At 39.7% G+C, this 14,134-nt stretch overlaps 1 protein-coding gene across 1 annotated transcript in view; it reads right to left on the reverse strand.

Moving 5' to 3' along the window:
- dclk2a (doublecortin-like kinase 2a) overlaps positions 1–14,060 on the reverse strand; it is a 38,643-nt gene extending 24,583 nt beyond the window's left edge. The window contains exons 1-2 of the mRNA XM_053331342.1: positions 13,655–14,060; positions 8,611–8,948 (exon numbers count right to left, since the gene is read on the reverse strand). Coding sequence (XP_053187317.1) covers positions 8,611–8,948; positions 13,655–14,060 — 744 coding nt within the window. The remainder of the gene's footprint in view (positions 1–8,610; positions 8,949–13,654) is intronic.
- Positions 14,061–14,134: the final 74 nt, after the last annotated feature.

Below are 14,134 nucleotides of genomic sequence, written 5' to 3' on the forward strand. Positions count from 1 at the left end.
GTAACCTACAACGTAGACTGTGTAGTTGCTCGCTGTGTATCTGGTGTGTTTGTTCACTGCTTTCAAAGTGTTTACAGTCATGAAGACATATAAACACAGGTTTGCTATCACAATAATCTCAGATGAGATTGAGACGCGGTCGGGTGTTAGCCAGGCTAGCCACCTGTACTATCAGAGCAAATAATGCTGCTATCAAACTGAAGCTTGCGCAGTGGTTACGTCCGTTACCGTGACAATGCGCGTCCATGAACTTTGGGGGTGGAGCCTCAGAAGGAGCACGAAGGGAGGGAGGGGGGGGGGGGGATACATTAGGGCAAAATAAGAAACCCTGGACTGAACCCAAACACCATTTCCTAAATTGACTAGAGTAAGAACAGAGGTCACTACATGATTGATGATTTGTCCTCAATTATCTGTTTATAGACATCCTCTTCATCTTAAAGGGTTTGTAATGGATTTCCATATGGCTATACAGATAGTTAATGCCACCACTCAGAATAAATAAAAAGTTAAATACACAAAGTATAGCTGCAATAGTTATTTGATTAACCAATTAGCTGATCAATACAACATTAATTTTGACAAATTGAATAATAATTTTAGTCATTTTTGAAGCAAAAATGCTAAAAATGAGCTGGTTGCAAATGTGAGGATTTAAAGCCTTTCTGTGTTATATATAGTAAACTGAATATATTTGGATTTTGGACTATTGATCAGACAAAAAGAGCCATTTGAGGATGTCATCTTGAGCTCAAAAAATTATATATTACATATATTTTTCACTTTTTTGTGACATTGTTTCGACAAGATGATTAATCAATTAGTTGAGAAAACAATCTGCAGATCAATCAATAATACAAAAAGAATCATTAGTTGCAGTCCTACCAAAAAGACATATCCTAAACTTGCATGAATCATAATCGTAATAAAAGGATTAGGTTACATATTTTTGATGTAATTATGTCAAACAGAAGTGGTTGTCAGCTGCTCTGCACAGTGGGATAAATAATCAAGTGGTGAGGAGGGGGGTTGGGGGTTGGGAACAAAGCCCAATGATAATTCACACTCTCTACCAAACCTTTTCTACCTTTCCCCTCCACTTTTCCTGGTCCGACTCTCATCTAATCACATACAGGTGTTGATGAGAGGTCTGTGATCTGATGATTTTAGAGTCAATGTTTTATGTCAATCACCTAAAACTAAAATGTAATAAATGCTTCATCAACTACTATAATGTGGACTAAGAAGTATTATGGAAACAGTCACAGATAACCAATTGAGAAAAAAATAAATGCTGAATACTTTCATTCTCAATGGGTCTACTGTATAAAGTACATTTAAATAGAAGATCCAGTAACATCTTGGTTGTGTTGACTGTACAACAGACCTTCCCCTTTGTAGTCCCTTGAATAATTTCTTAGATAAAAAATGAGAAAGAAAAAAAACAGCACAAGTACTGGACTGCTAGCTGTTCCCCAAATTAATAAATGCATCAATTAAACAATAACAAACAGGGAAATCCTTTTTTCTGCTAGCTCAGCCAGCTTTGACATGTAAAACAGGGTTTTCTCTCGAAAGCAGCAGCTGATTCTGCTGGCCCTGATAATCAAGATCTTTAACATTCAGTCTGAAGAGCAGTGTCCAATTGAGGAGGGAAAGTGGACAGAGAAGTACTGTGTGACACGCACTTACAAATTTACATCCATGAACACACACACACACACACACCTGACAGCTGCACTTGAACACTCCCTTCTAGCTCATAAGTCTAATTATCCGGTGGTGGCCAGGGCCCCAGTGGGGTGGGGGGGCTCTTAGTGCACGTGTGTGATACTGATGGGCGTGTGTGTGTATCAGTAGGAGGGGGCTGTAGCGCCTGCAGACCGGGTGGCTGGGACCTGTGATTTGATTTTGGAGGAGCAGATGGTAGGCTGCTGCTGGAAGGCATTCTACGTGTGTACGTGTGTGTGTGTGTGTGGTGGGGGGGGGGGGGGGGGGGGGTGTCTCTGAGTGACTGAGTGAAGTGCCCCTCTTTCTAGGTCTGAAAAGCAGAGCTCTTTATAGAGCTGTGGGGCTTTGTTTAAACTTGTATGACAAATATTTGATGCTCATTTAAGGAAAACCTGAAATTTTTGAGCTAAAAATGAAGCACAGGAACATAAACCAAAGATGGCTAGATGTTAGCATGCTTAACTAAAATGGTGAACCTAGTATCTATTATAACTGTGAGCATGTTAGCATACTGACATTAGCATTTAGCATTTCACTAAAAGCACTGTGCTCAAAAGGCCTTTGTGGCCTCACAAAGCCACAAGCAGTACACTACTGCAGAGTATTGGTTTCCATGCCTCTCTCCACATTAATGATTTCAGGTCATTTTCAAATTAGACAGTAATGGACTGTAAAAAGTAACAGTCTATACTAATCATGCACTGGACGTGCTGCAATCAATATAAATCTTCTGTTCTGACTGTGGGTTTGAAGGGCAAACAAGATGTGTTCTGAAAAGTGAGAGTACTTTTTAAAAAGGAACTGACATAAGGCAATGCCCCCTTTCACTAATGTTTAAAAAACAGGGGACTAGTACATGAGCTGTTTTATTCATTTATTTTTAAATTACGCACATTTGTGGGTGAAAGTATTTTGGAAACTGGCTTTAGTTTGTCTAGACAGCACCTTTGGGTGACGAAAAGAGGCTTATCATGGCAGAGAGACTCGGTGACAGAGGGCTCCAAACAAGTAAAGCTGTTTGATTATCAAGACTAGTCTGGTCTGGGAAAGTGTTTTTCCTTTTTACTCTCTTCCATTGTAATGGAGCAGAAGTCAAGGCAAAGTGTAAAGATTAAAGCTTCCCCTTTTGTTATGTACTAGTCAGTATTATGCATTACAGAAATATAAAGATTACAGATAAAACAGCATAGATTATCATGGACAGGATATTTATCAGGTGTACTGCTCTGCTCTCAGGATCAGGTTACAGCCTTAATGGGTTAAACGTCTAACTTAAACTCTTAATTCAATTTAGAGAAAGTCCTGCTGAAAGCCACTGAGACAAGTCAAGAGGATCAGCCATCTTTAGGTAGACATCATGACACAAAAGCATACTTGCCATCTGGCCAATATCACACTACTGCTTTGGGGTTGTTGCACTGGCAGATAGAAGTTTGGCTGGATGATTATGAGCAGATGCTAAAAAGAATATCTCCTCCAAAATGATATTGCATTTAACTGGAAATGTAACTGTCAACTGAAATCTGCATGAACCAAAATGTAATTACTTAGATAGACGTGTTCTGGGTTTTACTCTTATTCAGGAACTGGATTCAGATCAAATGAAGGGGCTGAAAAACTATAACATTAATTGATTGATTATTAAAACACAATCTAATCAAAGTATACTTGCATTGTCTATAATCACTTCATTCAAGTACAGGATATTGCTAGAAAAAAATGTAAATACCAAGACAGCTTCTAATGCTTCACATTTCATCCAGTTAAAACAGCAATTAGGTTGTCTAAGCTAAGATCTGGTACAAACCAGGACTTCCTAAATGGAAGGAAACAATTTGAGCACTTATCAACCAGCCAGCAAGAGGCTTGTGTTAAATTCTGATTCTCATTTCAATGTTCACCATATTAAAGTGACATGTATCCTCTTGTGCTATCTATATTGATTTAATGGAAATGGGCCACACCTTTATTGTCTTTATTGAAAAGGTAGGTAAGACTGATTATTTAAATAAGAGCTGTTGCTTTTATCCAAAAGACAGTACTGTAGAGGACTTAGTGACAGCATGTAGGAGGAGAACACATCTATGGCGTTAACACTGGGTGGTGGAGCTGGCTGACATTCACTTTAAAACCCAAAACAAGTATGCAAGGGTTTCCTCAAGACCCAACAAGCTACAGTGTGTTTGTGTTACTGTGTGCTTTGGGATTTTTCTTAAATGAGCTTCCCTTGCTTCAGCATTTACAATCATGTAGAAGTTGTGAGAGTGAGTAATGATGAACAGTATTGTGATTTTCACAGTCTTCCTTCTGACCACACGACACATCATCTCTGTAGACTATTCATGTGCCAGTCTAAAATATGAGTATGAATGTTATTTTGAATTACATAGTTTTAACTAGGAGATCTTTCTGTAAAACAGCTTTAACTAGTATATTTTGTGCATGCTGTGGACCTTTTAAAGGTTTTAGGCCTAATTTTGTAACTCCACACCTCAGACTTCCATTATTCAGTCATTACCCAACTCATGTTATACTCAGACCAACTCATTTCACCAGGTGCAAGTCTGTTTGAATAAGGATTTGAATGAGCAGGTTTAGTATTAATCATGGCTGAAAGGCACTCCATCACAACTACTCTGGAGCTATCAGTTTTAGTTTCACACCTTGATACTGACTCACTGTATGTGTGCTGCATGTAAGTCAGTATCAACTCAACACGAGTAAAAGCTTGACAGCCTGGGCACAACAACACAACCACTAAAGTTACTGTTATTATATTTGCATATACCCCATTAACCACTTAACACACGCCCCTGTTTTTTATGCTGTTAGCCTAAACGACATGCCCAAGTTGTGAGCAGCACAGATCCCACATAGTTTGAGACTCAGAGATGTGTCTGGTATCATTGGAAAGGAAACACTCTCAGGATTCTTGTAAAAGTGTCTGTGTGATTCTGTGACTTACTGACAAAGAGTGGCAGAGGTTACAATGATGGGGTTGTTTACTCGCCCATAGGTTTGCCTTTACAATGACATGTGTACAGACATTCAGGGACCTCTCAGCAGGATATAGATGAGGCCACAGCCACATGTCTTGGCTTCATGCAGTCCAAATTTGGAGTCAAAAGACCAAAAGATGAATTTTTCAGAATTATTTTTCAACAGGTATGTCCATGCGTTTTCCTCAGGTCCTTTTTGGAGACTCCAAATGGACACTTGGTTACCAAAGCTGTATAACCGCAATCAAACACCTATAACTTCACATCCCCTTTGCCTACAATCAAAATCTTGGTCTCTAATGAAAGCTGACGCCATATTATTATTATTATTAATATTATTATTATTATTATTATTACATATAACCATATATTTTTTGTTTGGCCATATCTATCTATCTATCTATCTGTTTATTTTGCTATAAGTCATATGTCAAGTCGAAGAAGAACCAACCGTGTACCAAAATGCAGTGTGCGTAATGATATATGGTTCAACTCTTTTACGCACAGGGCGCACGCCGGTTACGCTTGGAGTTTGTTTATGGACAGCCAAACTTAATAGCTTAGTGTCGTACACCGTTGGAAACCTCTGACTATTGGCTAAAAGGTTATCAACTTCATTTCACCGAATATTTCCATAGGCTAGAACAGCAGTCAATCAAAGCCATGTCGTCATTGTTGTCGGTCACATGTCCTCATTGGCTTTGGAGAGATGTACTGCCTAATCCTAAACACCGATTGGCCTGTGTGTGGTGTCGTCAGAAGCAGAAGAGGCTCACGGTCGTAAACATCTAGTCACGTGTAGTCTGAGATGGACGCGCAGGTCAGGAAATGACGTAAACGGACCGTCTATAGTTTGTTATTTGTGTTATTACGTTACGTGTTGGACTAAATACATGGACATATTGAGGAAAATATTCCGGTTTTATGGAAACGGATTTCATATTTCACAAGAATGGATACTTGGCGAGCTGTACAGAAAGTCCTGAGTCATAAGGTGATGGTTGTGGATAAAGGGAAGACTTTGAAGGTATGTAGGCATTATAGCTTTTCTCACTTAGCTCAGGGGCTAGCCGAGCTAATCGCTAATACTATTACGGCTGTGAGCAACCATATAAGTTGTGAGTGGTCTTGAATGAATCAGGACAATCTAAGCTTTCCAACAATGTACGGCATGAATATATATGTTTAAGGGTTGGTGTTTAAAACATTCAGAAGAACTTGTGGCTACCTCCTAACATCCGTCCCGTCCCGTAGGAGGAACAGCGTGCGTTAAGTGGTTAAGCAACATTTCTCATGGTAATATTCAATCCCGGGAAAAAGCAGCTTGTCTGCATGGCTGGTCTACTTGGAACCTACTGAGGAGATGAAAATAGAGACACAACAAGGCTTTATGTCACAAACTAACCACAGTGGAGAATTAAACAGGATTCTCAAGATGCATTAATGTCTGTGGATGATACATTTATTAGGTGCTATGTTGCTGAACATATTAACCTATGGCATTAGTTCATCTACAAGTGAGTAAAGTATTTCTCTCCACAAACAATAATAATAATTACATAAAAAAGAAGAAAAACTTGACACGTCAACACTCAATCACATAGAGCAGAAAACTGAATTTTCTTTGAGTTCAGTAATGTTGCCCATTTGGCCACACCCCAATTAGTGAAGTCATAGCAGGTGTTTTACCTTTTGTCACATGATGGAGAATAACTGCTATGACACCGCTAACTGGCATGTGACTTCAGGGCAATGTGCATCGTGCATCACATGTTTAAATCCATAAAAGAGAATAATTGGTCAAGAGTAGTAGGAAAACCTTTCAGTACAACACAATATATTTCAACAGAAAGTACAGCTTACTTGCAGCTAGGTGCACGTAATAAAATGGCAACCAAGAATTGACCACAAACATAACTTTTCTGCTACCTTTCGAGCTAAACTGTGCTCACAAAGCAACACATCAAATTCAAAAACATACTGTTATATAATCCAAAGCCGTTAGAAAGTGTGTGTGCCTGTATTTGCTGGCCTGACACAATGAATGCTGGGCTGGCTCTGTCAGGGGTGATAAGGATCACTATTCTCATGAGTCATTTGTCTGGACTGTCCCGCCAAGAAAGATTCCTGTCACCTCACAGGAAACTAACATCAGCTGTTTTTGCTGTTGGAAAGTTTTAACCTTCTAAACATTTGAACTGTGGAGATTTTTCTTTCTCGACTCTCATGTTCCAGTCCCACATCAACTGTAACAACTACTCATAATTTCCGTCATTTTTTACTAATTCAATTTCCTCCAACACCCACCACACTAGCCACATTGTTGTGTCTGTGGGTCATAGGTATAATGAGTGTGAGTACGGCTGTGTAATTCATCATCAATAGTCATCATATCTCAAGTGGGTGCTTTATTATAACCAACATATTTTATGATTCATTTTATGATTTTTTTTTTTTTTTTATTTTATTTTATGATGATATTAGCACAATTAGAGCTCTGTTTGGAGCAAGGCATAACATCCTCATAAAAAACAAAACACACAAGCGTTTGGTTTTAGTGCGGTCTTTAACATTTAAGACAACATCATTTTAATGGGCTACTTCTTTGGCATCATGGACACAACAGCAATTTTAATTCCGTGCCTTTCATAAACTCTTCTTCTCCATCAATACACACATAGAGTTGCTCAGGTTTTCATGGGTGTCATTTGACTTGTGTTAATATCAGACATGATTTTAATGCTACACTGACGGTAAACCGGCAAATCTACCCTGAAAGTCACTGACACAAACAACATGGCTGGATCCTCTGATGTGGGTTTCTAAACTATTAAACCACCAGGCCCTTCAATTCTCAACAGAGATGTACAGATGGACAAGTTTGTGCATTCACACTCTTAGCTTAAAAAATCTAAACAAAATGTCTAATAAACACATTTATGTAGACATTTAATTATTCTTTCATCCCATTTCATATTTGTAGTATAACTTACAGTACACTCTACTTTTGTCATAAGTTGTTTGTTGTTGTTACAGTTCACTTTTAATCATTTCACATTGTACTGTGACTTAAAATGATCCATAATTATTTAGTTATATAATTATTGTTACATAAAAATTTCAAGACTCCCTGATGAGTCAACTTCAGTATAAATCTTTTTTGATTAGGGGCCCCATGTGTTTAAATTCACCTCATCTCATAGAACCAGGGAACCCCAGATGAGTATATCCAATGGAAACATTACAATATATGTGTCCCAGATGGATAGGATTATAGCGAAAAACTGTCTCACGTGAATAAATGGGGGTGGACGAGGTAAGGAATAAACTAAACTAATGGATATGGCAAAAAGCCTGAGCTCAAAGTATATTCATTGGTGCCTTGATGAAATAAGTGTGGCGTGTAATTATATATGGATGATTAAACGAGGTGTAATTACCTAGACTGCTGACACAGCTGAAGCCTATATATCACAGCATTTTTTTTTTTTTTAGAGATAAAGCCTTTTGCTGAAAAGCTCAGCCAAGCAGTTCCATCTGGTTCTCATATGCACGTCATCCAAATCTGATCTCACTGAAAACAATAACGGTGCACTTCCTCCAACTGTCATGTTATGTAATTTTAGTCCATGAGTTCACAGATAATGGCATGAACAAGAACACAAGAACAATACCTTGGTTCATTGGCGGGTTTCGTACGAGCTTGAGTTATCATGAATAAATGATGTGCTGCTTCAGATTTGGACACTTTCTAGTATTTCTAGCATTTTAAAATTTGTGGCACCTAACAGAGCAGCACTTTTTAATTTCATTGTATTATTCACAATATAACTTGACTTTGACTGACAACTAAATCAAGCATTCATCATAACAGACTTACCTGCTTGCCCTCCAGAGTGTACAGTCTCCTCACAGCTCCAGAGTCTAACTTGATTGCATCTGTGATATCAGTGAGCACCTGATCAAAGGAGTGGGCTGTCTTCTTATTGAGCAGGATTCGAACTGCCTTGCGGGGTTTGACACCGCTGCGGATGACTGTGACTAGCTTGGGTTTGATGAACTCTTTGGACTCTCGCTGCAGGTCGCTCTTCAGCGGGAAGAGAGAGGAGAGTGAGCGTGATGTGCCAGTCTTGCTGCCCACTGACCAGTTGGGGTTGACGTTCTTGGTGTAGTCCACACGTCGGAGGGGTTCGTTGGACGCACACACATAACTCTCACCTGGAGGAAGATATATATTGTAAGAACTGAGAAAATAAGAGTAACATAAAATATGCTGAAGTAGTTCTAAGTCATGCAGGGTATGCACTATAAATACTGCAGCCACATGGCATGAAGCAAATCAGCTGTACAACAAAGTGTTAACATTCCTTGGTGAGACAAAAAGGCGCATTGAGAGGCCAGACCAGTGTAAAACTGTCCGCTCTCCCTTTCAGCTGTTGAGCTGGCTGCATTGGCCTTCCTCCAAAGCAAAGCATTTTGTTTTATCTGCCAGCATTCCATTCGAACAGTTAACACGAAACGTTTCCCCCCTTAAGAACAAAGTCATGTGACAAGTACAGGGGCTTGGCTAGTAACTGAAAACCAGAGTAAGAAAGTCTGGTGATTGTTTTGAAGGATGAGTGTTGGAGGAGAAACTTTCAGTGCTGCTCTGCTCCACTGTGAGCAACAGAGCAAAAATGATACTTTCTCCTCACACTAAACTCATCAGAAAAGTATTTAAGTGTCAAAGTACTGCTGACCCTTTCTCAGCTGCAACTTCTGCTTCACAGATGCTTTGTGTAGCATATAATTCTGTTTTTCAGTACATTTATTTACAGTGCAAGGAAAGATCACAGAGTTTGAAAAGAATAGAAAAGAATATGCTGTGTACAAAGCAAGGAACACACTCCCTGAACCAGCATCCAGCAGAGTAATATTATATTTATATTTATTTGATAGATTAGAGGAAAATTACATAGCATTGAGGCTGACCAACATACATGTTGGTTTATAAGCAACATACAGTATAATCCTGTAATCCAACATATCAAAGACATTTTGAAAAAGCCTGCTGTTGGTGTTCAACATATTGTTGGAAATTGTGAACTTTAGTGATAAAGAATCAAATAAAATCTAAGAAATGTTGCTTATCTGATGTATGTCAAGACAAATGAACTGAGCGACAGTGTAAAGGGAGCCTTATGAGACACTCTGTCCCATGATACTCGGTTTTATTAAGCTTGCAATTAACCAAAGGCTAATTAAAAGGCCACAGCTGGGGGGACTAGGCTACGGCTGAAAACTAAAACAAAATAAAACTGGGGCTGTCGTTCACGTGGGGGACACTGACAGAATACTGAGATGCTCTCAGGTGGCGACTGGTGACAAGTCTATTCCCTGGAGTGAAGGGATCTCAGGTGCAGTGACATCCATCAGTGATGCGAGGGGACCCCCAGCCACCCAGCACTGGCTTTTGTCCTCATGTGGACGACAGATGAGGTCAACTTTAACAGGGCTGTTCAAGCCAGCCCTGCAGCTTTTACTGCAGTGGTCATACAGCTGTCACTAATCTGCAGTATAACACCAGTATAAAAATGTCAGAAAATGGGACTCAGAAAACAGTGTTAATGTGAAGGCAATATAAGACTGTTATAATCAGCAAAACATTAAAGTGGCCCCATGATCCAGTGATGTTCTCAGCATGTATGATAGTAGTAAAAAGAATGGGACAAGTATGGCAGGTTGTGCTGGATGGTCTGTTTTGATCATCATTATAGATCGTTTCAGTCATTTTTCAAGTAATAATGCCAAATAGTCTATCTGTGTAATGATTTGTTGTTTTTCTTTGACATATATGAAGGTAATACATCGTGTGGTCTCTTAGAAACTGTGAATGCCACCTTTTCACTACTTTTTCATATTTAATAGACAAAATGATACCCTAATGGTTGGAATCATTAATGTTTTAAATCTTATCCCAACAGGGACCACCCCTTCTCATTGTGTTTTTTTTAGCGATCACAGACACTGTAGACTAGACTATAAAAACTTTCAGAACACTCAGGCCTGGTACAACCAAGACTCAGAGGACAACAAATGTATCTATCCATCAAGCATACAGTCAGAATTCTGCTTGGCCATACCATACCATTTTTAACTTCCTCTTATGAGCACTGAATCACAGGAATGAGTGAGGGCTAATTTTCAGCCACCAATTTTGCTAGTATACATTGTTGCTAAGGGCAACCCAACACCAGCGTAGCTATAAACATACAAATAATGTACTTAGCACTGGAATGCCTTCATATTTTTAGCCACTATGAACATAAACATTAAAAGGCTTAATTTCCCAGATTGAAGCTAATAAACCTCTCAGCTTTCATACTCGTCACTGTCACGACTAGAATTCCTTCGTCAGCATGTTGTGTACCCCCACATATCCACACAGTTATGTACAAAGCTCTGTTTAAACCCAGTTAAGTATCTGCTACCTCTCTGTGTTCTTTTCCACAAGCACAGCAGTTCAAGTTGACTGGTCGGCTCAGTAATCCCATCCAGCCATAAGGGGCACATGTGTGAATGGTGCTTGATTGGGTTTCCACACAAAAGAGCCCCAACAGGCCTCAATCAATGGAAGCAGACTGCTGAGTGGTGCAGTAATGCTACCTCTCCCTGTCCACTAGTGAGTAAACAAGGACAAGACACCAGTGCTTTGCCTACCTACAACCAATCTCATGTCTGGAAAGGAACCAGACAGCCTATGTGTATGGGTGACCCAGGATAATGTGATATCCTTTATCTCAAAGAGCCCTTTCTTAGAAGGTGTGTCACCCAAATCACACAGCATGTTCCCACTTTCCCATCAGGGCATCTAGCTGTGCAAATGATTTCAGCTTTATTTTAAAGAGGATTTCAGATATCTGCTAAGACTTCAGCCACCATCCCAACACAAACTCATTTTAAGGAATTAAAAATTTAATACTCGCAGTATTTTTTAAAAACTGAATGAAAAACATCTATCTTCCAAATTCTAACACCCCGACTGGAGTTTTGCAGGAGAGCTGGGCACTAAGCTGCAGATATCATGAGAAAAAAATCTGCATTACCTCACAGAGGTAAGAGTAGGATTTTTATGTGAGTTGGGTGAAGTGACCCTTTAAATCCACTGGCCAAATCAACTGTTGAGTCAGAACTCAAGAGTAAAAGTAATCATCAGTCGAAGGATGTTTAGGATCCTCAGCGTGCAACAATTTCCTGTATATGTAAGCAAAGAAGTGTCAGAGCAATGGCACAAAAAACAACTTTTGCTCAGTTTGCCAAACTAGTGATGCTACAGAATTCAGATCAGGCACTGGCCTAAATCTTTCCCAGGCTCTCAGGAGATGGGGCATAGGAAATGAGTGTAGCACATCTAAAGTTTTAGGAGGATGTGAGATGAAAATAGACCAGTATATGAGAGAATAATCACTGCAGCAGCGAGGTCGACCAATTCTGGGTATGTGTAGCTGTGCAGTAACCTCTCATGTTGAAAGAGGATTGCAGGAAGGTCACAGTGCAGACAGACACACACAGACACACACACACACAAGGGCTGAACATGAAGATTAACTTATTACTGAGAGGTCACAGTCCCTGCAGGGTGCACAGCACAGCCAGGAAGTGAAAGGGTAGGAGACAAGGCTCTATTAGTATCCACAGTGAGTAAATTCCTTTTATACACTTTAAAAAACTTTGATTAATAGTACTATAATAAACTATGTGTTAATGCTCTAAGCCTATTTTAGACTTATGTTAGCCCAAAATGACAAACTCTTCTTACTGCTGGATGCAAGTTATTACTTTTTATTGCATTTACTTGTTTTTTTGCTGGTGGCTATTATTTTTTAAATAGTTTCTTTAGGGCTGCAACTATTATTGAATAATCTGCTAATTATTTTCTTGATTAACTAATAAACCATTTAGACAATAAAACATCAGAAAGCAGTGAAAAACACTCACCACAATATCCTAGAGCACAAGATGTGCCAAGTCATAAAATATGATTTATGTCCTACCAATAGTCCAAAATTCCCAATTTTTGAATTTACCGTAATATATAACCACAAAAAACCTTCAACCAAGGAATGTTTGGCATTTTCGCTTGAAAAATAACTTTTATTCAATCATCAAAACAGCTGCCAATAAACTTTCTGTCAGTCAATGTATTGATTAGTCGAGGTTGTTGCAGCTGTAGGTTACTATTTTATGTTCACCCTTTCACATAAAGGGTGAGGTCATTCCAAATGATTCTGACAGCCGAACCTTGCAACAACAACACCTCGCACACTCACACACAAACACACAGAAACACACACACTGCACTATCACAACCTCACAAAGTCAGGCCACAAATACATGCTAAAGAAGGGAGAGAGTGGAGGAGAAATCAATGCACATTGATGCACATTGCTGCAGTGAGGAGGGGTCTGCTCGCCTGCTCACTGGGTCAAACATGTCAAAGCAGTTCAGTCAGTGCATCCATAATGATGCAGGAGAAGCTATGCCTCGCATCCAATACTCTGTAATGTTCTGCAGAGATAAAGATATGGACTGAAGTCATTTAGATCTCTGCATGAAGGAGCACTGATCTCAAAGTATGAAAAGCTTTACTGCTTGTCAGCATAGATATTATATACATTAAGTAGACAGCAACACACAGCCCTTACAATGTGAATGTGTTGGGTGACCTTTTAAAGGACTGACATAACTTGCCTGAGGCTATAGTGTACATTTACACGAGCCATTTAGCCAATGTTCAAGGGAAAATTCAGGTTTTATATAATCAATTCCATTTCTGAATCAATACACTTTAGGCTGTGTGATCAATATAATAAATTACTGAGCCCCTTTCATGATTTGTGGTCCCATAAAGTGGTTGTAACATCCAACATCATCATCACTCTTACCCTCCACTAACTCATCCAGACTTGTGATCTTCTTCCCTCCATCCAAAGCATACAACACCCGGACTCCTTGAGGGAGGTTGACGTTGTCCGACAGGGACCGTGTGAGCTCCATGAGCAGAGCATCCAGGGACCTGAACCGGTCATGAGACACGGCATACACCAAACCTTTGAAATACCTGTCACCATTGCGATAAAAGCGGACTTTTTTGGCTTTTTTCTCGGAGGTGAGAGACTGGAGAGTGCGTGTACGGTAGAAACTGCAGTGCGCACTGTGCGCCGGGCTGGGGACCAGACCGTTGCCTCTGGAGCCACATTGGGACCCGGAGCCAGAGTTGGTCCTTGGTGTCCGGTGCGGCTTCTCTCGCTCCTCAAAGTGTTCAAACTCAATACTTCTGCTTAGTGACATGTTGGTTTATTTTTCCCCCAAATAAGAAAACAACTTTTATCCAGACAGTGCTGTAGGATCGATGCGTTGGCACA

Source organism: Scomber japonicus, chromosome 2 (genome assembly GCF_027409825.1).
Source record: "Scomber japonicus isolate fScoJap1 chromosome 2, fScoJap1.pri, whole genome shotgun sequence".
Lineage (NCBI taxonomy): Eukaryota > Metazoa > Chordata > Actinopteri > Scombriformes > Scombridae > Scomber > Scomber japonicus.